General features: G+C 49.4%; 7 protein-coding genes across 7 annotated transcripts; 2 read left to right on the plus strand and 5 right to left on the minus strand.

The window, feature by feature from the left end:
* Positions 1-358: 358 nt before the first annotated feature.
* Positions 359-3256, minus strand: N7489_005536 (uncharacterized protein; the record flags this gene model as incomplete). Its single annotated transcript, XM_056711288.1, has 2 exons — positions 359-3102; positions 3160-3256. 2 exons carry the CDS (start codon positions 3254-3256, stop codon positions 359-361), a joined length of 2841 nt encoding a protein of 946 aa, XP_056569709.1.
* A 968-nt stretch (positions 3257-4224) lies between these two features.
* Positions 4225-7455, minus strand: N7489_005537 (Zn(II)2Cys6 transcription factor; the record flags this gene model as incomplete). Its single annotated transcript, XM_056711289.1, has 5 exons — positions 4225-4726; positions 4800-5107; positions 5168-5220; positions 5275-6556; positions 6625-7455. The coding sequence occupies 5 exons, from the start codon at positions 7453-7455 to the stop codon at positions 4225-4227; spliced, it is 2976 nt and encodes a 991-aa protein (XP_056569710.1).
* Positions 7456-8716: 1261 nt separating this feature from the next.
* N7489_005538 (MFS transporter) lies at positions 8717-10717 on the minus strand (the record flags this gene model as incomplete). Its single annotated transcript, XM_056711290.1, has 3 exons — positions 8717-9539; positions 9632-10535; positions 10621-10717. 3 exons carry the CDS (start codon positions 10715-10717, stop codon positions 8717-8719), a joined length of 1824 nt encoding a protein of 607 aa, XP_056569711.1.
* Positions 10718-18985: 8268 nt separating this feature from the next.
* On the minus strand, positions 18986-19632 carry N7489_005539 (uncharacterized protein; the record flags this gene model as incomplete). Its single annotated transcript, XM_056711291.1, has 2 exons — positions 18986-19407; positions 19458-19632. 2 exons carry the CDS (start codon positions 19630-19632, stop codon positions 18986-18988), a joined length of 597 nt encoding a protein of 198 aa, XP_056569712.1.
* A 1032-nt stretch (positions 19633-20664) lies between these two features.
* Positions 20665-22401, plus strand: N7489_005540 (GTP-binding protein Obg; the record flags this gene model as incomplete). The annotated part of the gene is made up of 1 exon (XM_056711292.1): positions 20665-22401. The coding sequence occupies one exon, from the start codon at positions 20665-20667 to the stop codon at positions 22399-22401; it is 1737 nt and encodes a 578-aa protein (XP_056569713.1).
* A 577-nt stretch (positions 22402-22978) lies between these two features.
* Positions 22979-24592, plus strand: N7489_005541 (putative JmjC domain protein; the record flags this gene model as incomplete). Its single annotated transcript, XM_056711293.1, has 1 exon — positions 22979-24592. The coding sequence occupies one exon, from the start codon at positions 22979-22981 to the stop codon at positions 24590-24592; it is 1614 nt and encodes a 537-aa protein (XP_056569714.1).
* Positions 24593-24975: 383 nt separating this feature from the next.
* On the minus strand, positions 24976-26555 carry N7489_005542 (uncharacterized protein; the record flags this gene model as incomplete). The annotated part of the gene is made up of 3 exons (XM_056711294.1): positions 24976-25176; positions 25244-25707; positions 25778-26555. The coding sequence occupies 3 exons, from the start codon at positions 26553-26555 to the stop codon at positions 24976-24978; spliced, it is 1443 nt and encodes a 480-aa protein (XP_056569715.1).
* Positions 26556-26587: the final 32 nt, after the last annotated feature.

Here is a 26587-nt window from a genome sequence, read left to right on the forward strand (position 1 = left end):
GAATCACAATAAACCCTCCCAGTACCTGGGTACAAATCCAACCCTACTTGAACAAATCCATGAGAGGAAACACAGATGATAGAAACCCGATGAAAGTGTCAGGTATATCTATGCAGATGTAATAAAAATCCCGGGTATTCACAATAACACCAGTCATTATGCATCGCAAAAGAGAGAGATCAAAAAGACGGGTAGAAGACATCAATAGAAGCGAAAAAAAAGAAGAAGCAAGAATGGAGACGATAGAAGGCAGGAAACAGGTGAGATCAAATAATGCCGAGCACGTCAATACTAAAGACGAAGACGCAGCTTCAGTAATAGCTTTCCAATTATCATGGAAAGGCTATAGTGACCAAACTCAAACCATCTTTCCGCCATCTCGAATCCACTCTCTCAATCGTCCAAGGTCAAGGATACAGTCTCGGTGCAGCTCACAGGCAACTTCCCAATGCTTACGCACCTGGGTATCTTCCTCAATACCACGGAGATAGGCACTAAAGCCGCCCTTACTGGTACCAGGGACGAGGAATTCATCAATATGATAGTCATCAAAATCCTTCTTGGTAGTGCCGTCGTCGTTGTCGTCTGTGCCGTTTATTTTGAGACGGGTAGAGTCTCCAACGGCACTGATCCAGCCCGGTGCGAGACCGGTTAAGTTCGCTGCTTGGCGCGCATTGAAATGTGTGAGCATGCGGCCATTAAATGCGTTCCATTCGTGAATGTATGCCCCCATTGCAGAGACATACCAATTCCATTTGTCCCGTGGGAGGACGAGCTGCTTAGAGGTTGGGCTCAGGGGAACTGGTTTCGGGGCCCAAGGTCGTTTGGGTGGGTTTGGTAGTTCGAGTGCGCGGGGGCGGATGTCGTCTGTTGTGGTCTTTTGCTGCTTTGCTTGGGATTCGAAGGGAAGAGTGGTGTGGAAGTCTTCAAGGTTCTCGATGCCTCCGCCGGTGGTTTGCGTCAATGGTACAGTATTGCGGAGATTATCGAGGTTAAATAGAGGGGTACGGGAGTCGGTGCCCGAAGGAGGCCTAGACTTCTTGACCGGAGGAACATTTGGTACAGCCTGAGAAGCCAAATCAGGATAGCTGCCACTGCTTGGTTTCCCAACTGGGACATTCGGCGGAACACCCGGAGTAGGAAGGTCCTCGTCAAGGTCCATTTCCTCAACGTCCGGTGCTGCTGCCCAGGCTGGTTCAGAAGGAGTCTGGCCATTGACAGTTTCTTTAGCTTCATCTGCTTCGGTAGCAACGCTTGCCGGCTGGGGAGCGCTTCGCAATTTGGTGCCTGCCCTGCTCTGTTTCTTTGGACTACGTGGCGCAGCACTTGCCGTTTGTTTAGTTTTGTCGACCTCCGGTACAGTCCATGAGAGATTTCGAAGCTGTTCAGACCATGAATCTGCAGAGAACTTCGCCTGTGCAAAGGGTGTTGGTGGTTGCTGTTGCTGTTGCTGTGCAGTTTGATACAGTGGAGTAGGACCGAAAGGATTGGGAATTGGCGATCCAGCAGAGGATGCCTGTGTCGCTCCGTTTCGGAAGTTGGTACGGCCCCGATTCTGCGAGGCAGGCGATCTCGGAAGTGACTCCTTGTTTGGCGAGGCAGAGCCTATGAAATCGAACTGATCCAAATGATCGCGCCAATCGTCTGCAGAAAACTTCTTGTGCAAGTAACTTGTGCTGCTACGTTCATACGCAGCAGACTGGGGCCTTTCCGTATTGTTTGGCGGGTCAGTGCTAAAACCGGTCTCTGTCAGATAGGGCGAAGCGGCTTGATAGTAGGCATATCGAACATACTTGACAGAAGAGGAAGAACCCGATGGGTTGGGCTGATGGTCCGATCGGTACGAGCTTTTTGGGAAAGCAGCACTGTCCGAGGTGTGTCCTTTGGGGCCGTCCTTGTCAGCAGGAGTACGTTGATTAAGGGGGGATTTCCGAGACAGCGAATGGAGTTCGTAGCTACCATCTGGTAGCTCGACGGCTTGAAACCCATTTGCGAGGAGAAAGGAGTCGAAGTCCATACCATTTCCGGGGCTTGCTGTTCCTGGGTTGCGGAAGTCGGCAAACTTTTGATGCTGTCCAAGTCGGCTCTTTGGCACAGCCTTCGGTTTTGGCCTAGGCTCTTCCCCCTCACTCGAGCTGGTAGAGTCATAGTTATTGGCATTCCGCCTGGGAGAGGGGCTGGCGCTACGGTATCTCCCAGATCGGCCAGAAGCTGGACTTTTACCTGTATGCGCGTTTTGATGGGAACCAGAGGGGGTACGCATGGTGGCTGAACGTCCTAGTCCAGTGCTTGAAAGGAAAGTCTTCTCACCCTTGCCTGCCTGCGCATAGCTTCTACTGGGTCGTTCGAACTCCGGGGTGTATGAATGGCGAGGATTGGGCTGAGACGGCTCAGGTGAGGTTGGTTTCTTCGCAGTTGGGGGAACAGCAGGCTTGAAGTATTGGCTGCTCATCCGTTCGGTTCGACTGTTATTGCTATAGGCAGAAGTGTTGCGGGCCATCGGCTCATCTCCTCCAGCCACGCCTGGTGCAAATCCCTGCTTTTTCTTGAAAGACTGAGCGTTGGAATGGGAATTGTGGGCCTCGAAGGCAGACTTGGGCCGGGTAGATTGTGCAGAGGTTCCAAAGGGATGACGCTGTGCCCCAGGACCTGGGACACCGCCAGTGGCGCGGCCAGTTGAAGGATCGAAGCCCTGCCATCCAGATGGCTGACCTCCTCTCATATTATTAAAGCCATGGAATGCATCAGCCCTTGTTTGCGCATTATCCTGTTGTTTGAACTGTTGCGGACCGGCACGTGCATGAGATGCGTATCGTCGAGCGCCAGCTGATGGAGTACTCGGGCTCGCCTTCGCGTACTGTGAATTCGTAGACGTCGAAGTTGGTGTAGGGCGAGGAGGGTAGGTGGGGGGTTGTGTTTTGCGCTGGGTATTTGCCTTGGGTGGTCCGTAGTATTTTCCATAGCCTGCGCGTAAACGATCGGTGTCGTATTTCAGTCGTTGCGAGGGGTCACTGAGGATCTCATTGGCGGCCTGGATGGCCTGGAATTTCGCGTTGAACTCGACTTCTCGTCCTGGGTTCCTGTCCGGGTGGTACTTGAGTGCTTTCCTATAAGTTAGCAATGACCCCAATTTCATGACATAGCTTCTGCAAAGCTAACCTAGTTTCCTGAATTGCTTTTTGATGTCCTCGGCCTCCGCGCTGGGTTGGAGCCCAAGGTCCGCATAGTAATCCTTGCGCACGTCTGCTTTCACCATATTGTTCGTGAGTTTCCGGCGAACTTATACAGTGATGATAAGTTCGAATTGCATAATCGATGTTCAAGTAAATAATCGGCGGTCCCACGCATGTCCAGTCATAGAAGATCAGCCCAAGAGTAAGGTAAAAAGCACGTTGCACGAAGGCAGGGCCTTTTGAACAAGACCAGGCACGCAGAACAAAAATGCTATGTCCTGCGATCCTAGCAAAATTAAAGCCCCACCCGCTAAATGTTGCGAGACTGGGTTCACTTCAGTGGGAAAGAAAAGAAAGGGCAGAGCCTCCTTGTATGCTCCGCGGTCTCGGTTGGCCGCAGGGTCCACTCAAAAAGCGCTAGTGAGAGCTCTGCTTGGGAGAGACAGTTCGGGAATCTGTCTGAGGGTTTGCGATTGGAGATGGTCTTCAGTGAGACCAGGAGAGTGAAGCGGGGTGTAGGGAGGCAGAAGTGACTTGAATAGAAAATCGGAGATCGGAGTGGGCACCTGATGTCGAGATCAGGCAGTTGGGTCCAAGCGCAGATCGGAGTGAAGCAGCCAACAGGGCTGCAGGGTTCTTTTGTGCGGTGAGTGTCATCAATGAATGGAGAACATTTCAGGAATTGTCCACGGGTGTTGGGTTGAGGAAAAAAAATAAAAGGCGGGAGTGTTTGTTTTGACGTTGCTGCCCGAGGCCAAACATATCAATGCAAGGCAACTACAACATACAACATACTATACAGAGTACGATTCTTGATATTGTTAACCCTGGAATTAATTATTTCCTTTCCTTGCAGGTCTTATATCTGGGTGTACATGTATAGATGGTAACCAAAACTAGGGGGAAAAAGAATAATCGCGCCGAATGATACAACCCTTGCTAAGCCCAGGCCTATAGGAAATGGAAAGAAAGAGGCAGGGTAGGGGAATGAAAGGAATGTAAAAGAAGACGAACAAAAAGAAATAAACCAGGAGAAACAACACTAGACATCTTAGACATCCCCTCCAGGTGCGCCAGCCCCAGAGCCACCAAAGAAATAGCCCTCCAAAAGATCGTAATTAGGATTCTCACTCCAGTCATGCTGGAAGTCCATAGCCATACCAAAGCCAAGATCTATTCCAACATTTTGGCCCAGATTGTGACCCAATGATGGCACACCCAGCATATTGTAATCAGGATTGGCTTCGCCTTCCATATTACCCTGGCCTTCAGCATCGCCCGAGCCAAAATCCAAGAAATCAAGGCTCATGCCTTGCGGAGCCTCTGTGTCGGCAGACGGCAAACCATGAGTTTGAGCGTTGCTACCGGGGGAGCCACTGTGTTGCGGCGAGTTCGAGTAATAAAATTGCGGGTTCGGTTGTGGGGAGTTTGGATTCTCGTACTTGAGATAGTAATCCATCGATGGATTGCGTTGTCCATAAGACCGGGAAGATTGGTCTGCTGGGAAGTTGGGGGCCATCGTTTCTGGTTGGGGGTAGGATGGCCCTCCGGGTCTGTTTTCGGGTCGAGAGTGGTCGGCTAAAGGGGGTATTATCGTTGAAGAGATCAGCCAAGTTCATGTCGAACTTGGGGATGGGACGGGATGCGCGTGCTTGTGTCGCTCGCCGGGAATGCCCTTGGCCTGCGGGGTGTCGTTGGTCCATAGGCTGTCGCGGCCGGCCGGGGTGGAGTGAGCTGCCGGTGTTTGATGTGGCGTAGATACGGCTCATGTCTACCTGTGATCCGAAACCGGTTGTTGAAAGGCACATCTGGACGGTTGCTTTGCTCATGCGCTCGAACGCGTCCCGACATGCTTCCGCAGGTGGACATTTGTGCATCAGGTCACCCAGAACAGAAGTTGCGGCGAGAACGGTGAAGTCGACTTCATCGAGGGTCTAATAGAATGGAACGTTAGAATAAGCCGGCGCCTAAATTCCAGGGCTGGTGGTACCTACTAGGCGGCTTCGAACCAAAGGCGAATGCCAAATGGCATATAAGAAGGAGATTCCTATAAAAAGTGTGAGTAACAAAGCGAGAAGAGCGCAAAGGAACAACTGCATACCAGCCATGAAAATGTGATGCGTAGCAAGATAGGTATAATTCACCAAGCGTACTCTATGCAATTGGCGATAGATACGAATGACCTTCTGACCAGCCTCGGCAACATTGAGATAGACATGATCCTCCTCGTCACCTTCATCGGGATTAGAAAAGGACGGACTAGAAACGTCATCTGCAGGAGTAAGCTCTCCCGCCAATTCAGCAGGAACCGTCAAGCTCTGCTGGTACAGCAAAATGATAGCTTGCCAGTAATTCAATTCAAGCAGCTCAATGGGGAATTTCACGCCTGTTTCCGGCCGTATAGGGGCAGTCTCTTGCCACTCGACCAACCGACGATGTACATCATAGCGCCACGAGCGGAACGAGTCAAAACCCTGAAGGAAAGGAGAGGAAAGCTCAGCGTGCGGTAGGATAGATGCACCAGGGCCTCTCTTCCGCACAGCGCGCGTCTGTTGGTATTGGAGGACATCGTGGATCTCGGATTGAAGAAGGCGTAGTTTGAAATAGTGGAATGCGACATGCTTATATGTAGGGGCCCCGTCCGGTGGTGTCAAAAGACCGGACTTGGTGATGTATTTATCGTCCATCATAGACGGGAATTCTGTGCTGATGGCCTGATCACTGATGCCAAATGGCCGTCCAACACACGTAGCTACCAGACGGTCAAAGCTGTAGACGCACCACCACAACCGGCGACGGATATCGCGCACCCATTCGCGTCGTCCACGTTCACGAGCATCGATCCGTGACTGTGCTTGGTTGCCGTCTTTCGTAGCAGAGTCAATGCCCGCTCCATCCTCGTAATGCAGCCCAAGATCGACAGCTAAGCGCGTGGCTACACCGACAATATACCAGAGACCCGGTGCAACGGGTCGCAATAGGGCAAAGCTGGCTAGAAGGAGCACTGCCTGCAGCTCTTCCAATCCACCAAAGCCCTCGCTGGAGGACGAACCGAGGAACGATTCCAAATGGACGATTGCCGAGGCATGGTACTCCTCCGGCTGGTACTGATGGCTCGATAGTCTCGGTCTCTTCGTCCCAGACGAGGACCGGCCACGACTGCTGCGATTCTCATCATCCGAGCTTTGAGGTTTATCCTCAAAGATGATTCCAGCACCGATAGCAAACACGATATTCAGCACATAAAGCGCACGCGGAGAACGTTTCTTCTCTTCCAACAAATATGTCTTATCCAGCAGCTCCATGAAATCTCCCCGGTGGAGAATCGGCATCTGAGGATTCGCGTGTTCAAAGTAAAGATCAACCAGTCGTTCAGCCAGCTCCTGGTCAGGGAAAGTCGCGCATTTCATCATCGGTCTTGTCTGCAACCCGAAGAAGGAATCGCGCATACTACCCCTCCCCCAGCAGTGCCAGCAGCACTCTGAGGCAATCGATCGCTCGTTCGAATCGCCGCACGCTCCGGCATATTACCGGGCAGTGAGCTCCTCACCGCAGCGAAGACAACACGGGCAAACGAAATGCCCGATGTCGACCCCAGATATCGCGGGTCGGAAGTACCCTGTACAGAGACCATGCCGATATTCGAAACCAGATTCTGTAGACGCCAATTATCCTCGGTAGACGGGTCATCGTCCGCACCGCGATTATCCCCCTCTCCTCTGTGCTCTAGTCGATCAATTTCTTCTTTCGATGTGTTCTTCAACCGTGCTTTCTCTGCTGACCCCTCCCGGGCCTGAGCGTCAGGACCAGAACGAGCTTGCGAGGCGTCGCCATCAGCCTCGACCTTGATAGCCTCCTCCTCGTCGAAAGCGACGACCTTCTTAAACTCAATATTGTTATCCGCTAATTGTTTCTCGAGATGTGCTACGCGCGACTCCAGGAAATAGACATAGCTGCGCGGGATCTCCCGCTTTGTGATAGGGTCGTATCCGACGCAGCGCACGCCGGCCTTCTCACAGGACTGGCAGCGCGGGAGGCGCTGGTCGCAGCGGTTCTTGCGCAGTCGACAGCGATTACAGGCGGAGACATTCCGGAACGAGGAAGCGGACGAGGCGGGGGCGGCAGTTGAATGGGCGGGCGAGATGGAGGGCTCGGCCGTCCGGGCGGAGGGTTTGGGCGCGGTATTGGTGGCGGGGTCGGTTTGCGTTGGCGGAGTGTCCGAGGGATGTGGTCTCTTCTTGCCTGAAGAGACTGGCGATGGCGGCGAGGGGAGATTAGGCATTGTGAGAACCAAAAGACGAGAGCCGCAGAGTCGCGATCATCTCTTGGTGGAGTTTTGCGGGGACTGCGGTCGGGAAGTGCGGTTTATCTCCCCCAGACCACATCAACATGATAAGACCGCGAAGTACCTTTGATGTTCGTCTGTGATAGTGCTTTCTTCGGCAATTGGAGATTGTCGTGATCCAGTGGATCGTGCCAATCGGGGCAAAAATCACAGAGGGAGTGGCCCACAACGCGGAATCTGGGAGCAGGTTGTAAACCCCTTAGTCTATTCTCCGGGAAATAATTTCAACACAGCCCAGAGACGAAACCTGAGAGAATATGTGGAAGAGAAGGAACCATGTAGTGCACGAGCGTGGTGGAGTTGGGAAATTGAGTTGCCCTCGGGAAGAGGATCTCGGGTTCCCCAGATTTTGACATGCCGAGCTATAATGAGACCTAGATGGGATTTTGACGGGGCTCTTGTGGGACTTCAACGGGACTTTTGCCTGGATTTTGGAGTTTGAATCTCATATAGCTTCATTTGGGGGATTTGGTGGACCTCCCCCACTCCCCGCTGTCAGACGTACGACATACATAAGACACGGGATGTATGGGGATGTGTATAGAACAGGGTGAGCGGCAAGAGGAAATTTATGGGACATGCGGCTGGTCCTATAGCCCTGCTAATGCGAGGGATTAATTGCTTAATTAACCGAACACCGTCGGGAAACACTATGTGCTTGGCCTGTAGTGAAACAGGCTAGGGGACCAGGAAAGTAGGCCACGAAGATACCAGACTACAAGACTAGGAGATGATCAACGTTTATAGAGAAGACGAGAAGACGATGGCCGTTAATATTGAGCGAGTTTGTAGCAAGATACTCTAACCGACAAACGATCTTCGAGAGAACTCAGATCCAAAGCGAGAACAAAAAGAACAATTAACCTCCCAGATGCACATGAGTATAGTCATAAGATAACCTGTTGATGCTCCAAGACAAAAAAGAAGAGACCCAAATTTTATGCTTCTGCACATGCAATGCAACCATCTATAATTGCGCCGTTTCCCGGTCTCAAAAAGCCATGAGAATGAAATAGCAAAATGAGGTATCATGACGACGGGAAAAAAATGAAAAGGGGAAAAGGAAACCGGAAAAAAAGTAAAAAAGAAAGAAAGAAAGAAATCCGCGTTGCGCCTCAGCGCTGAAATGAATATGCCTTTCCAGAAGGACGGAGAGAAGGGAAAAGGTGATGTTGCAAAACAGGCAACTTTCACAGTTTTAGACATTGGTATCGTGGTTGACATCGGCTTGGGGCTTGGGGAAGTCGTCGACAGCGTTCAAGTTGAGTTGCGAAATGTCGAAGTCATGGTCGACACTAGAGCGCAATGAAAGCAACCGCTGCTCTTCCTCCGGCAACTCGCCAGAGTCAGAGTCCTGGTCCTGATTGCCAAAGTCCGAGAGGGCTTCTCGCTTCATCTCGGACTCATTGACCTCAGGCTGACGAGTCTTGAAGCGCTCAGGCTCCGGGGATTCTTCCATCCAGAAACTTTGGATGGCGCCGATCAGGCAGACAATACCACAGGCCCACCAGGCCAGCACGGAGTATCCACTACCGAGACCTTTGGAGTGGAGAAGACCGGTGATGGTCGGACCAAAGGCCCTGCTGAGACTAGCAGTTGAGGCGGCAACACCGTTGATAGAGCCCAGCACTTTGGAAGACGGGGCGGCATTGGCCAAGAGAATGGCAGTGGCTGGGAAAGCGATGACATGGAATGTAATCTTGCTGATCAAAGACACATAGACGGCCAATGTTTGGAGCTTGGCCGGAAGAAGGACAAGGTAGGGCACGGCCAAGTAGAGAGGGGGCCATACAAGCAAAACAAAGCGGAAGGTGCGCAGAGTACCAAAGTGCTTCACGACAAATGGGAACAGCCACAGTTGGGCGATCATCGAGTACACGCCTTGTACAGCGAGCATAAACCCGATGGTCTTCGTGGCCATTCCCAAGCCTCCGGTAAACTTGAGGGGTAGCACTATGTCATCATCGGATCTTGGTGTACTCAGCAAAACCGGCATCAGCTGATCAAAGGAAACACTGTGGCTGGAATAGGGCAATGCACGTCAGTAAATGGTTTAAACGTATCGGGCAGAAGGGTGTGGCGTTGAAAAGCGGGGAGAGAGGAGCCAACTCACTATGCAAGAATACCGTAAGCAACGATGGCCAGTATGACTTGTCGGGTAAAGGCCTTGGGCGCGGGGCTCTTCTGCCCCTCCAAGTCACAATCAGCAGAGAGGCCGTCATCGACGGGACGCAGGCACGGCGATGATTCGGCAGTTTCGTATCCAGGCGGTGCATCAAAGTACTTCTCCTTGACGTCCACGTCGGAATGATCGGGAAGCTGCACGCGCGAGCCCCAGCACCGGTTGACCAACCAGTGGCCGAGTTCGAGACCGGGGTCACGACGGTGCTTCTTCTCCGGGTGCGTCTCCTCCAAAAACAGGAAACCGACCACGATCCCGCAAACCAGCACAGTGATGCAGACGAGGTTAGGCAGCAGGAACGGGAATTTATCCCACAGCGAGCTGCGTGCGAAGAGGGCCGGGTAGTTCTCGCAGGGCTGGGCCAAAGCGCCGCCCATAGCCGGTCCAATGATCGATCCCAAACACCACACGAAAGGCATGATCGAATAAGCTCGTGGCTGATGCTCTTTCTTCGTCACGATCTCCGCAACCGTCGTTTGGAGAACCCCGATATTCCCGTTCAACATGCCGCCCAGTGCGCGCGCAATCATCGCCGTGGCCAGGTTGGGCGCAAATCCGAATGCCACCATGCTGATGGCCGTGCCCACGAGGCCCATGATCAGGACTGGCTTACGACCAATCCGATCACTCATGCGGCCCCAGAACATGCCCGCAGAAAACTCAGCAAAGGTGAATGAGGAGGTGATCATGCCGGCGTACAGGGCGATTTGGCGGTCGTTATCCGTCACATGGAAGGATTCGACCATGTGATACACGTATGGGAAAATTGACATGAAAGCAATTGGTTCACAGATTCGGACAAGTGCTGCATCACTTTTGTCAGCAATCAAGATCACTGTATAGATGCGGTTTGCGGCGCATTTTGCGGCTGCCATATCTTTTGTTTCTCATAGTTCGCAGAACAAAAGTACCACACTTACCTAACACAAATAATTGCCGAATTGGGAATGTAGAGAAGTCATCACTAGAGCCATTGCGGGAGCGTCGGCCCAGTGAACAGGCTAGACGTTGGAACATTGTGAAGTTGGAGAGAATTGGAAGGTCGAAATGAGCTGGAAGCAGACACAAGGGGATTTCACAGAGAGGCTTCAAGACTCCCCGCTTCCCTTTTAGATTGTATAGCTCAGAAAAAAAAAATAGAGTAGGAACAAAGTACCGGATAAATGGTGCTTTTGTCTCCCTTAATTTCCCCAGAGTAAAAGGGAGAGAATGTAATGGGTAATTGGAGCAAGGAGCAGCGTCTTTTGATTTTAGGGCTTCAGCATTGCTCCCCCTGCGGTTTGAAATTCTATCAAGATCCGATAAGGTAGGGTGGAAGATTGCGTATGAGACAACTGCAAGGGATCCCGGAGAGTTTATAGAGAGATAATGGGGTTCGGTACTCAAGAAGGAAAGGATCTATAAAAGCCAAGAGGGAAGATGTCAAGAGTAGATTGAAGAGCAAAAGGAAAAATGAGGGAAAGGGGAAGATGTTATAATAAGTAGTTTGACAGTGGATAGGTCTATAGGAATTATAGAAATTATAGAAAATCTCGAAATTATAGAAATGATCAGGCGCCAAAGAACTAAAACGTCAACCGTTCAGCATCACAACTAGACATTTCGGTTACAGCTGTACATGCAGTTGGCAAACATTCAGGATAAAGACGAACGAAGTGGGTCGGGATTTTCTTTATTATTGTAATTATTTTTCTTTTTTGAATTTCATTTCCAATTTCAATTTCAATTTAATAAAAAAATAAAATAAAATAAAAACCCTTTATTGTATGTGGATCTGTAGAAACCTGACATTTCCATTTAAGAAGAGTAGGGGGAAGCGGAAGAATCCCCCCGGAGGTAAGGAAAGGGGGTGGAACCAATGGGAAGAAATCGGTACATCGTCATCCTCTTTTCTTTTTCTTTTTGGATATTTTTGATCTTGTTGATGTATTGACTTATTTGATTTGGATCTTCTTGTCTATACTAATATATTGTCCGGGATTAAGAGACTCTAGTATAGGAAAAAAAGGAAAGATGTTCTGATAGGGATTTATAGGGTTTATAGGATTTATAGGATGAACAGGACTAATAGGACTAATAGGGATTGATCAGATCAGATTTTGGATTGTAACACACAGAAACACAATACATACTTAATTAAAAAAGTAAGTTTAGGTACCATCTTTGATTCGACAGATCCATCCCCCAGATCCAACAAGAAAAAAGGGTAAAAAAGACTTCTGATACATACCAAAGTGATTTCCTCGAGACCCACGGTCCTGACCACCGGGCCCCCGGGGAACGGCATTAGGCCTTTTAGTTCCATAGGAGGGGGCGCTAAGGGATACTTCACCCGTATAAGGTAAGGAAGATCGACTTTTTTTCTTGTTCCCAGAGCTATGGTTTTAGTGTAAATTAGTGAGATGATAGATCTCGCCTTATAGCTCCGCGGTACCTCTGCGCCTCCCCGAGATATACTAGTATGAACCTACTCCGTCCTCCCGTTGATGTAGACTGAAAAAATAGTCAGATCGAGGAGCTAATTAAATCCTCTTAATTTTAATTTTAATTTTTTTTTTAATTCTTTTCTCCTTTTCTGTCTCTATGTCTGTTCCGTACTCCGAAACTCAGACCAAACATCATATCGTCATACTCTCCACTCAACGGAATGGGAAGGCTAACAGATTACCCACTCTTCCCAGATGGTCGGGATGATCAGGAGGATTGTACGGAGTACTTTCTAATAAGTTGGGAACCAGCTGATTGGGTGAAATCGTAGGTAAACCATGTTTAGGATATATAACCCTGAGTAAGATGCGGTGTACGGAGTACGGAGTACGAATGTACCATCTTAAAAGGAAACTCTAGCCAATATTAAGCGCCGTCCCGTCTATTGTCTCATTGTTGAATGTCAAAAAAAAAAAGCCGTTTTGGAGTCCCCAGAACTCAAAATTCGAAGTGTCTCGATTTAATCCCACCATCCCGGTACGTTACAGATGGAGCCAATGGAGTTGACCCAGTATAGAAAAAGAAAAGCTATTGAAACTCTCCATCCGATGATCGTCCCTGTGGAATACACACCGTACCAGGTAAAATATACTTCTGTATTGTGGATTTATGATTTTTGAGACCTTCGAGAAGACTCCGGAGAACATTTGAATCAGCTGAGCTTGTCAGAAATTCACCGACACTCCCGAGCCCCATCTATTGGCCGTTAGGCGTCGATCGGCGACAGGGGAAAACAATGCCGCCCCTTTCCCACCCCCTTATAACGAACCAAGAGGATATCAGCCATTGTGGCGAAGTTTGAGCGGATACCCGAGCCGTAATCCCGCTCGAACGACTCCATGCATTCTTGTTCTCTGTACAGTGTACTCCGTGCGCAGTGTTCTGTACTCTGTAGATAACTTTTTGGCTTTCGATCTTCATGCAAATGGAATCTACCTAAAAGTCGGTAAAGTACCGACCCAACAAGAAGGGACTGCATAAGACCCAAGGGGCTGGGAATAAGTGGGACTATTATTTGTATGCAACACAATGTCAACATATACTTTCTATATACGGAGTACTTGATACTCCGTGGGAGAAAAAGAGACTAATTTGATTCTTGCTGTACGACAGAAAAATTATCTAGGGCCACGCGAGGGAGTGCATAAAAAGCCGGTGAGAAGCCACCTAAAGAGAAAAGGAAAAACATAAAAATAAATAAAACGTCATAGTTCAAGTATGGGTTAGCGGCTTGAGCCTCTCAGGGGTGCACCTGGTAACGAGGATATGCCAAAGGAGGAAAGTCAAGAAACGGTGTGAGCGAGACATTGGAAACACGACTGGGGCTCCTGCAACCTGCAATTCCCCTTGACTTTTTTGCACCAGTCATACAATATGCCAGATGGTGATGTTGCGTTCGGGTCCTCGAAATAAACCAAGTCACTTAGCCAGCAGGGTGACCGTGCCCTGCTGACAATGGGCTAATACAAGCTCCTGGGTCTGACAGGGTGTTTGACAAATCCTTCTATGCATGAAATACCTAGATACGTCGATCGCAATGCATGCATTTCTATCGAAGGGGGCCATTGGCTACATGGCATGCGGGATCGCTTGAACAATGACAATCGTGGAGACGTCCGATACGCGAGTCGCAACCCAACATTGGGAGAGCCCGATGTATTCTGACACGGATGTAGCGGTGACTGTTGTTCAGGAAACAAAGCCCGTCATCTTCCCATGCCATGCATCACGCGACTACGCACTGTCGTAGCTCCGTCAGCGACAGTCGTGTCTACCTTGATATCCATTCGGACTGTTCGGAAGAAGGATTGCGACCCAACGGCCGGAAATTAGAGCTTGCTTTTCTTTTGTTTCATACATATTGCGATTGAAATCGGGACGAAGATCATGTGAGTGAGCTTCCATTTTTCTACGCTGCAGCCAACCGAATCATCCATGTATGGTGGGGGAAGAGAAAACCCCTGCTAGCTTATTCTTCCGATTCTCGCCAATTTGGAATGAGAGGAGGGGAAACAGAGATGAAGTCACCCTGTCTGCATCAACAACCTAGGGTCTGATAGTAACCGGTATCAAGCGGTGTGTCTCTTGGCTGCATTCTGTTGATTATCTGCTGCAGAGGATGCTTTGACGTCTGCCTCAAATTCTCCCTCGGGTACTCGTCCCTGGCATCCCGTGAGGTAGACTGCGAGCCCTACATGGGGTATTGTTCTCACAGCCCCATCATTTGCGTCTGCACCGCCGGTAAGCTGTCCGACTATGATCGTCGAGGATTTTCGATGGCCTTTCGATTTGGGCCGACATTGCGTATGTAGCCCATATCGATATCCAGACCTCCGCGGTCATTATTGCCCAAAACAAAGAGCTTCGCAAAAGACGGTGAAGCGCGTCACAAGCCAACAAATGCTGTACAGTTGGAAGTCATGCTCGACGACACCCGACTTATCCATGATGACACCCTAGATAGGTTTCGCTCGATCTTCGGAGATCTTGCCGTACCCTACGGACTACTTGGTCACCTTGCGGCACGGTATAGTTCGACCCGAACGTACGGAGTACAACATACATACTGCGGTGTCAGGCTCGATCCGTGCTTAATTTCATATGAGATCATATTCCAGCTTCTACCACATTCCTCACGATGCCCTTGATATTTCCTTCATTCCAAAGTGAGCAAGATATTGCATCACATCAGAACAATACGCCTCAACACTTCCCGACCGAGACCAATAGCAAGGGGGCGGGTTTGGCTTCCGCAGCGTCTGTCTCTGCCTAGTCTATCGCGCAGCCCCGACGCCCAAATCGTACACTCCCGCCTCCCAAAGACCGCCACAGTACCAACTTGACCCAAGGGGCTTGTCGGGCCACAGACCTGACTACCACGAACATGTGCTACTTGGCAAGATTCGATGTTCCTGGGGATACAGCCGCGTTTTCGGATACGTCAGGCGATTGTGATAATAAATCTATTATTATTTTGGAGACAACGCTAACCCATCCCAACCCAGACACAGGGGTCCACGGTCCACATAGAACCGCAGCTGCCGCACCATATTGTCGGGTTCTGACAGTCGCAAGATTCCGGAATGGCTGAAGTGTGGCGCTGATTGCCCCTCAACAACCAAAGGGCGAAAATAATTCCAGTCGGCGATCGGAAAATGCTTCCTGGCATATAGGAAAGCTTCTTTTTGGGACCTATCTAAATTCCAAATTGGGCAGAGTCCTCGGGCAAGATTGCTCCAGAGACTGGGGTGTCAGGATTTTTTTTTTTTTTTTCCTTTTTCTTTTTTTTTTGGTGCGGCCTCCCTTCCTGTGCTGTGATGGTTGACGGGAAGAAAATTCAGTGTGATGTATCACTTTTGTGGCTACTCCCGTGGGCCGGATGTTCCGTCACTCAAAATCTAGATCTTCGATGACATCGAACTCGATGGGAACAAGGAAAAGGGGCACACACTACATTGAGGGACGAAAACAAGGGTTCAAACGAACATACCCCTCTCGATGGTTGTACAGCATACAAAAGGTTGTATCCATATCGATGTAGGTGATGTACATTGCAGATCACTCTAATTCCATTGTCATTGCAAGTGCGAACCCGCTCGATTCGGATAGATGCGTGTTTCTTCCCCAGTTCCGGTCGAATCGGGTTGTGGTTTTGCTATCTCAACAATGCGCCACAGGTCGTGCCGTCCTTGCGATGTATACGAAGTACGAAATTGAATGCCACCTTAGACGGGAACAGGTAGCCTTACTGCAGTCTACCTGATCGATCGAGGCCAGAAGCTTTGATTTGAGGTTAATCGGTTACACAGTGTTTTTGGCTGGCTCTTTTTGGAGATCGGTGATCGGAATCATAGCATCCATGTCGGACTTTTGCTACCCTTAATTCTAGACACGGTGGAACCTTGCTGAATAGCGTTGGGATTGCATACAAACGTACTACAAAATCACATTGTCCATCCATGGATAGCTGAATCTTCAATTTAATTTGTCTGCACTGGTCGCCATTCGACACTACCAAAGCGCCACATTACAATTACCGATCCAGATTCTATGGCTTTGTATTAGATCCCGGATTATTGAGGAATATTGGGAATCTAAACGTTGTTTTCGAGGAGCCTGCATCGTGTGAGTGACAGGTGTACTTTTGTAGAATCGGCAAGGCGTATCCGAAGCAAAGTACCCGCGCATAATGCATAAGATGTACGAAGCAAATTTTGACAGTCAAGATCGGAACCGAGCTGTCTCAGCTTCCTTGCCGTGTCCTTTTTACTCCATAACTAACTAGCTGTGTCCCGGGAAAAGCTGAAATATGGCGCTGGTCCGGCAGCTGAACGGGATCTCCGCGGACCAATAAAATCTTTAAATCGCCCTCTTTCTCGGGGTCCCCGCCAGGGAAACCACGGAACCACAAGCCCAGTTCCACGGAACTAAGTTAAGGATATATGGAGTACATTAGTGTCTCCCGATGTTTCTCCCAAGAGGGGCTAAGGTAAAGAAATGGGTTGGTATTATCTCTGTACACATATTACGGTCCGATCTCTCTTTTTTCTTTTTCTATTTCCGCGACCAACAGGAACGATCTCCCTGATCCCCACCTGTGGCGAGCGGAAGGCAGGGATCCGGTGCCGCGGTGACGGGTGCGAAACAAAAGTTCCGCGAGTGGACACGAATCACATCTTGTCTTTCGCAAGGATTTTCACGCTATCGATTCTGCTTGTGATCATGTGAACATTCCTGTTCCTGTTGAGCCTGCCTCCCGTTTTTCTTTGTTTCTGATGGAGCTTCTTTCAATTTTTGGGACTTTTTATTGATTTCTTTTGGCCCCGCAATATACCGGGTGAGCCGATTTCCGCGGACTTTTGGTCTCTCAGCTGGATCTGTACATTTGTTACGTACTTTGTCGCCTTACTTCATGTACACTGGACTCCTGATGTGATCAAGATCAATTCCCCTGCAGTGGTCTAGACACCAAATAGCTAAAGTTATTTCATCGCAGTCACGTGTTGTCTTACCTCTTGTAAGTGGGTTCCGCGATGGTAGAAGCTGTAATCAATTGAAGCTCAGTGATATCATTCCAATATGCCAAGTCCATTTGCCTGGTGATTTGTCGATTATCTAACACTTGCTATATTCTACTGTATTTCATTTATAACTTTGGACTAGGCAACATCCTCTTGTCCTTACCTACCTAGATCGATACGCCTACAACATACCTAAATAAAACCAAACGCCAAAGGTGCCTATTGGACCTAGACTTCGAGCGATAACCCCTTTCGCGGACTCTGTGCCATTATTTTCCAAGTAGCGGATGCAAAAGTTTAGTGGCCGCTTGTACGGCCTTAATAAGTCCTTGACACAAGCTGGTACTTTGCTGATTCCGAATGTTCAGTTGTCTTGCCTTAATAGGGATGATATTACCCCAGGGTGCTATACCCATAATTGGCCCACGCAAACTGCGAAATGATATCTAAACGGCAGTATAACTTACAACCTCAAGTCTTTAACGCGAGTTATCCATGTATAACCCGAGTTATGTACCCCGTACATATTATTAGTCAATATGCAGTGTACGGCCTCGGGGAGTAGTAAAAGTCAATTCCATCGAAGATCACCAATACGATGCCAGCTTCAGTCCCAAAAGGCAGGCTATATGCATGAACACCTCCATTCATAAAGTTTACTGAATCATGAACGAACTTCTAAAAAGTACCGCCACCGATCATCTCCAGATAGAGTCCAGATACGAACTACCCCATACAAAGCCCACATGATCTTCGAATGCTGAACGTCCCAGCAAAAGTACAGCGGACTTCGCCATCTAGTACTTTTGCTTGCCGCCCAGAAGCCAAGATTTGATCGCCTTCCTAGCATGTACGCCCTAGATGTGACAGCCGATCACAGATTCTGTGATAGACCTGACATTAGAGCTAGGGCCAATAGACCAATAAGCACCCTTAATGCCGTTCTCGATGATACATCTACCACATGGGTTACTCCGCATATACCAAATATGCTATTAGTTGATACAGCGGAGATGTACTCTTATCCGGCTGCATGGAACTGGCTTCAATTCCAAATCTCAAATTTCAAATCATCTCTCACGTAAGCCTGGCTGTCTAGGTATCATTAGTCTAACAATTTCGTACTATGTTACTTGCTATTTACCAGTACTACCATCGCCCACTGGCATTGCACATAAAGATATGGAAGTCCATGTATCTTGCCTTCCTACGCGTCCACTTTTCGCCGCCTACATAAAGACATTGTGGATTTAAGTATGTCAATTTGGGAGTTATAATTATCTCGATTGACGTAGACGAAGGCAACAGGCAGAGGGTGGATGCATTCTCAGCACAATGTTCAAAATCAATTATCCTAGATTCGCCCTGGTTTACGCATAATTCTTTTGATTGAACTTGGTTCAAAATGATACATGGTTGAAAGCCACACTATTCCGGGAAGAAGATACACATAGGGATTCATCTAAGAGCAATGCTCTCATTTTAGCCAATCTTATATATTGACAGGTACAAAGCTATGCAAAGGCCATCAGAATCAATTCTAGAGTGGATTACCGGGGCAATTAGAAGCTCTCTTCGGCGCTCTCGGCGAGGGTTAAGCCGCTGCCAACTAGGAATCCGTCGAGGAATATCGGGAAGTAAATAATGATAATACCACCAGACGGTTAGAGCAATATCAATATATCTAATAAAACGAAGCTAGGAGTATCTTTCTCGAGCAAGCACCGAATCCGCGGAAACCACATGTTGCAAAGACACAAACACAAGGCCAAAGAGCTCAGCTAATTGTTTCATCTTCTGAGACAAGGACATAATCAGAAGCATCTGTACTTTTGCTGACTCCATCCGTATTAGAGTGCTGTCCCTCGGGTTCTTTCACTTGCGGCTGCTGGACATCTCGTTCAGATTGTTGTGAAAGCTTTTGTGTAACAAGGGCAAGTTGCTGTGAAGCTGAGACTTGTGCTTCAAGCAAATGTTTTATGAGCTCTTGCTGTGTGTTTATTTGTTGGTCGGCAACCTTGAGTAGTCTTTCGTGTATAGCGAGCCTGTCTTTAAAGCTGTTGCATTGACAGGAGTCCCGCATGCTGAGCTGCTCTTGCAAGCTAGCTATTTTTTCTTCAAGTATTTTCTCCTGTGCTTTAGATTCCTCGAGCTTTTCCCCTAGCCTGTGGACTACCTCTTTGAAAATATCTCTCAAAACTGCGATTATTTCCACGAGCTTATCCACTCTCCCGATAGTCCGTCCGTACCAGGCTGCTCTTCCGAGCTGCCTAGGTGTTTCTCGGGCATGGCCAACCCTAGTGCAATCGTGGGCCCCTCAATCCTTTTCGTGGTATCTTCAATCCACTGCTCAATGCTCAGTTTTTTCTCGGCGGTATAGACGTTGCTTGGGAAAGTATCCCGGTTTCTCTGGTATGTGGACATCGAGTTCGGGCTGGCTGTGACGGATTTCTTTCTGGTAGAGATACTGCAGATAAGGAGGGGCGAGAAAAGGGAAAGATGTTACTGAGTCATTGCGACCTCAGAAGGTTCAAATTGATGACCAGCCCCCGAGTAATGGTCATGCTGGTGATCCATGGATGCATATTGATAGCTCCCAAGGTTCTTCACTGCGCTTCTGTTTTTGATATTCCCATTTACAGCTTAGCACAACTATTCCTACTAAAGACCGAAAAAAAGGATTTTCAAGATATCGGCAGAGTGAAAAAGCAAATAACAATACAGTAATCAACCAAACAAAGGCACCACACCGTTTTTTCCAGACTCCCCTTTGCTGCATGTCAGCGACTCAACAACATACTAGAAAAAACTAGACAAAGAGTCGAGTCGCAATTAGGCAAGATTGAAATGAGCTTGTCGACACAAGTAGAGTCCGCATATGTTCATTGGTCACTTTGTCATGGGATCGGGGAGTCACAGCGGCAACGTGCAGATGCAACCAGGGTAGCTGTTGTGACCCTACGGATCAGACGTGGAAACCCAACGGCTATTTGTAATAGTCAATATTTCAATGTAGGGATTTTATCAGGTAGTGGCAAGCAAACGGTAAGACGCAGAGTCGGGCATTGCCTTGATCAGCTTGTTTGTCCTTGGCGAATCCTTCTGAATATCAAGTCAGGTTTGCGCTGCATGATATTTACAAAGCCCATTTCTGGATACGTAAAATATAAAACATGGAGCTGGATTAGGGAAAAGTAGAGGCAAAAATGGACATTAAGAAAAGATATACTATAGGCAAGTATTTTACACCCAATGGGGATACTATAAATGGCTTATCATCATGTGATCTTATCGGCTCCCTGAGAAATCCACTGAAGTCATATCTCATTCTGTTGACAATTCACTAAAAACCGGTATATCTGCGCCCTATGAAGATCCAATCCTGACCGGACTACTTCAGGAGTTGAAACAGCTGCATTTGCAGAATGAGCGAGAGATAGCCGCCAATCACACAGCATGGCGCATCCCCGAGTTTATTTTTCCCTTCCCGTACGACCATTCCTTTCAAGACGAGCCCGTTGCAGCCGATTATTCCTACAAGACCTTCAAAGACCATGTATCACACGGAACCGATTTCAGAGCACCGATGCCGCCGTTGAAACAGCGCCTCATCTCAGCAAAAATGCTGTACCTGACGAGGTAACACCAGACTTGTCGCATCTGGACCCTCCTCCGGAAGAGTACTCGCGGTTCATTTTCCAAGACAAATGCCGGGTGAAAGTACATGCTGGATCGGGTGGACATGGCTGTGTTGCTTACCTGCGCGAGAAATACGTTGAAGAGGGACCCCCGAACGGCGGCGACGGTGGCAGCGGAGGCGGTATCTACATCCAGACTGTCGAGGGCTTGACGAGCCTTCACAAGCTGGCCCGCAGAGGTATTATCAGAGCTAGCAGGGGCCGAAACGGGCAGGGTAAAAGCAAGGGTGGAAAACGAGGCGAGGATGTCCTCCTTCAGGTACCTGTCGGCACTGTGGTGCGAGAGGTGAGCCGTTATGATCCGGTCGAGGAGGAGTGGGCCCGCATCAAGGCGGCGGAAGAAGCTTCCTATCTTTCCAAAGAGGAGAAAGAGGTTTGGGGGAATCCCGATGATCCTGAAGTTGAACGCGAGGAAGGATTTGAAGAAACAGAAGAGGCGGAGTTCAACCCTATCCGGCACGACCGCTGGGTGTTACACCCCGCCGCAAAGCCGTCTGATTTCCTTATGGTGCAGTTCCCGAAATCACATCCGCGGCGACAGAATATAGCAGCCATGGAACCCAAGTCGCCCATCTGGCTGGACCTTTCAAAACCCATGGATAAACCCATGCTTCTGGCTGCCGGTGGTATTGGCGGGCTGGGGAATCCCCATTTTGCCACACGCACAATGGGACGACCAAAATTCGCAAGCCGAGGTGAAGGTGGAATGATGCTAGAGCTCGACTTTGAACTTAAGCTCCTTGCAGACGTCGGGTTGGTTGGGAAACCGAACGCCGGCAAGAGTACGCTTCTCCGCTCGTTGACCAACAGTCGAACCCGCATTGGTAACTGGGAGTTCACGACACTTTCTCCCAGTATTGGCACAGTCATCACCGACGACATGAAGGGTCGTCCTCTAGTTGAGTCGAAGGCCCGTCGCACACACTTTACCATTGCGGACATTCCGGGTCTGGTGGAAGGCGCCCATCTCGACCGAGGACTTGGTCTTGGGTTCCTCCGACACATCGACCGAGCTGGGATTCTGGCCTTTGTAGTCGATCTCAGTCGCGGCGATCCTGTACAGGAACTCCAGAAACTGTGGCACGAACTTGGAGAGTATGAGCGAATGCGCGATGCAGATCCCGACTCTACTGAGGAAGACGACCTCATTGAATGGAATCCATTCGATGAAAATGCGGATCGGCAACAGATACTTGGCCGAGAACCTGCACCGACATCGAATACCAAGCGCGACGGCTCGTTGCCTCCACTGGCGATGACACCTCTGCATTTGAAACCTTGGTTTGTCGTGGCAACCAAGGCAGACCTGGAAAATACACAGGACCAATTCCAATCTCTGCAGAAATACTTGTCTGGTGTCCAGGATGGTTCGATTGAGCACCCATCGGGTCATGAAAGGGCTTGGAAGGAGAGAGTGTGTGTCGTTCCGGTCAGTGCCAAAAGAGGCGAGGGTGTGTCTCGAATTCCCAAATTGGTGATGGAGCTTCTCGAATGAAGCATGTATATTAGAAAACTCCCTTGACTATGAACTGTACTATATAATAAACAAGGTCAACATCGGTGGCCGATATTAAAAGGTATGATTACACTCCTATAGCTGTCATGTCTTCTCTGGTGTCTTCTCTAGTATCTTATTCGGTTGTCTTTCCCCCATATTAGGGCTATCACATTAACTAGGTCCCTAGAACTTCATAGGGAATATAATATAGGGGACGTGCCTTCATTCGTGAAGTAAAGAGTCTTGGCTAAGCCTTCATCTTATACTTGTGAATATCAATACCTATAATATCCCCCTACAATCTATAAAATCCGCCCATATGGCTTTGGTTTTACTCCAAGTAACGTCCTAGCTCTAGATATTAGATGCTATGGACAATTAAAAAAATGGCGGATTCTTTTTTGCTCCATTTGATGATCTGGAGTGTGTTCTTTCGGACGCGGTTGGAGGGATTCGAATCCACCTGAACACCATACCTGGGGGCACACTTTGGGATTACCTCTGGGGTTCTACATCGTCTCTTTCTTTCATTTCTTTCTTTGTTTCCCTTCGCCTTCACCTTTCCCTCTCAGGCATGGCTCTTTCATCGGTCCTTAGTGACGCGTTGTCCGTTATCGCCGAGCCGAGCTTTGACGACCCCATCCTCCAATGCGACAACCCTCAAGATCTTCTCTTCAACGACACCGAGAAAGCACTTGAGCTTGCCAACTCGAAATTACACTCCTTTCCATTTAAGGATGTGCACATCTGCTGGCATCGCCTGTACACGGACGCGTCTATCGTCAAGGCCTGCGTCATCATCATCACGAAATGCGGCCTGGTCTCGAAAGCCAGATTTGAGACCCAACACCTAGTTGTTCCGGAACTCATTCAAGACATAAAGAATGCAGCAACTGATCCAAAGCTCTCTCCTGACGCGCCATGGCTATCAGACGTCGTGGCAATCCTTGATAACGTCTTGATCATGTCTGGAGCCCCCTTCCGCGAGAAGCTGGTGGAATCCTTGTTATCCACGCTGCAGGCAGCTACAGAATCACAAAAATTCGAGTACGGCGACGCTGGCAGTCCAGAATATCCTACTTCGAAGCGCAGAAAATTCTCGCCTCCTCTCTTCCCCCCAAATGCGATCCGTAACCCCCATCTGGACCATCCTATCCCACGATTATCGTCACCGTCATTCGATTCCATCGAACACCACATACAAAACACTCGCACCCCACTGGTGATAGAAGATGCAATGGACCACTGGCCAGCCATTTCGATGCGTCCATGGTCTTCGCGGGACTACTGGTGGGACCGCACGTTTGGGGGTCGCAGATTGGTCCCCATTGAGGTGGGAAGGTCTTATACCGACGAGGACTGGGGACAGAAGATTATCCCGTTCAAAGAGTTTGTGGACAAGTACATATGGCAAGGGAAGCTAGCCCCGACTGGGACACCGGAAGACAAACTCAAGGTCACGAATCTTGATGGAGAGACAGCATACATGGCACAACATGACCTACTTACTCAAATACCCGTCTTGCGCAACGATATTAGTGTACCTGATTACTGCTATATCACTCCACCGGGCCCAGATCCGGGAACACCAGTGTATGAGAAGAAACAGCGGGAGCGCGAGGCGAAAATTAAAGCACAGGCCCCTGAAACCTCGCATGGCCCCCAGTTGGACACAGCACCAAATGAACATGACACTGTCGAACACAGTTCGGATGCAGGCTCGCTTATGGGAATACCTAGCGACCCGATTATCAACACCTGGATCGGACCCGCGTGGACGATCTCCCCTCTTCACCACGACCCCCATCACAATATCCTCGCGCAGGTCGTGGGTACTAAGTATATCCGGTTGTACTCGCCACATACACCTGACTCTCAGATTCACCCAAGGGGACCAGAATGGGTCACGTCTGTTGATGAGACGGCGGACCCAGATCCTGTAACTGGGGCACTACCAACTACTCGCAGACAGGTTGACATGTCCAACACTTCCAAGGTGGACCTGGCTGCTATCGAGACTTCCCCTGCTGAGTATGAGCAATGGGAAGAGATGTGGCCTGGGTTCATGGACGCCGACTATGTGGAGACTGTTCTCAAGGAAGGCGAGTGTCTTTACATTCCTGTTGGGTGGTGGCACTATGTGCGTGGATTGAGGGCTGGGATCAGTGTGAATTTCTGGTGGGGGTAAGAGAACAGATCTGAAAGATTCATGATGATATGAGGTCTCGATGGTATAGATGTACTGTTACTTTGCAAATGGTGTCAGAAGATATGCTATTAGATCCCGACACAATCAAACTGTACGGTATTCTACATATTATTTGCAATATCTCGAGTATTATGCATAAGAATAGTTAGCCACTTATGGCCTCTATCCGTGACCATGTAAGACTATCCCATATATTTGGCCCGAAATGATATTAGGGATATATGTAAGAACACACTGGCGTGTTTCTGGATGTCTTTTTGGATGTTCTTGGGTATGTACATAAACTATACAAAGGGCTTCTTCATGTGCAAGCAGGAATAGAGAAGTGCCCATGGATCTCCATCTACGAAGCCAATCTATATCTAACTCCATCCTTCCACCAACTCGCAAAGCGTCTCCTCTCCACCCACATTTCCAGGGAAGACAACAAAAGGCACACTGCGATGGCGACTAGTCTCCTCGTCACACCGCCAAAGAGGCACACCAGGCGCCGCCTGACCAACGATAGTAGCACGCTTTACATTCAAGCCCCTAGTCGCAGCATCCGAGGATGTGATCCCGCCCTAAGAAGACAGTCAGCACCAGTACACCAACAGACAAAACCAAGGGACCAAAATACACCATTCATACCTTTGCAATAATAAATCGCGGCTGCACCTCAATCCGCTGCAAAACACCAACCAATGCCTCAGCAACCACAGATCCAATCTTCAGCGACGACAACTCATCGCTGCCAGTCACAAGCGCCCGACTCGTCATAACGAGCGTATCCATCCCAGCCCGCAGATGCGCTTCTGTCTCCTGCACAACGCGCAGTACAGTCTGTGCCGCAGTCTCCGGCGACGCAATAAGTTCCTCAACCTTTATTTCAATGATTGCCAACTGACCCGATGCGCCGCGGCGATCCGTCAATACTTTCAGCTGCGCTGTAGTCTTAGGAACATATGATCCGGCAATGATAAGCCCGCCCGTCTGGCGCGGTAAGGGCAGGTGAAGCTCAGCAGCGGAGATGGGCGCTTTAGAACGGATACCGAGCCTAGTTGATACGAAGGCCGCACCTGTGCGGTATAGGAAGTGTTTGCCCTTAGATTCAGCTGGGTATGTGTTAGCCATCAGGCTTACATATTCTAGTCAAAGCAAGAGCAGAATGGATCTCTGACATACCAAGTAGCAGTCCCGCCACGAAGACGTGCATATCAGATTCCGCAGCCGCGTTGGCGATCACCACCCCGCCAACCGGTGCAGCAAGCAGTTTCTCGCAGACGGCCTGCGGTCCACCGGTGCGGATCTCCTCAATTGTCACAGAGCATAATTGGTCTGCGTTGAACCGACCGGGCGCCTTTTCGAGCACGTAGTCCCGCAGATTGGAGCTTTTATATCCGAAGGTTGCGTCCTTGGCGAACTGTGTTGCGCCCGCTGGGACGAGGCTGTCGACTTCGGTGACATAGTGCACATCGTTAATGGTAAGTCTCCCTCCCTGGAAGAAAAAAGGGGCGAGAACAAGCGCGTCTGCGGGGCCGAAGACCGACTGCGCGACGTCCGGCTCGAGGGGGAAGTGGCCACGTAATGTGCTATCGCTGCGGAGGACGATGTCGACCTTTTGCTTTGTTGTCTTGGCGACTTGGGCGATGTTCGTGCAGATCTCGTGGATGAGTGCTTCTGCTTCTTTTGGTGGGAGGGCACGCGAATTTGTGAGGATGAAGAAGCCTGGTTTCGTGGATTGGAATTCGTCTGTTAGTGTTGGGATGTCCCAGACTGTTAGGACGGAGATGTCGTGGCAGGTCTGTGTTCCGGTTGGGTCGTCGTCTAGCACCACTAGCCGGTTGATCGGGGCTGTCGTGAGGATTTCGGTGATTTGCTCTTGCGCGTCAGTGGGATACTCCGCGGGGAGGTTGGCGAGGGTGCTTTCGTGGGGGAGAACGGGGTAGTCGTGCTGTGACATGGTGAGGAATTGGGTTGTCTTTCCTATTTCTC

This window comes from Penicillium chrysogenum, assembly GCF_028827035.1.
Source record: "Penicillium chrysogenum strain IBT 35668 chromosome Unknown utg000002l_segment0_segment0, whole genome shotgun sequence".
NCBI classification, from domain to species: domain Eukaryota; kingdom Fungi; phylum Ascomycota; class Eurotiomycetes; order Eurotiales; family Aspergillaceae; genus Penicillium; species Penicillium chrysogenum.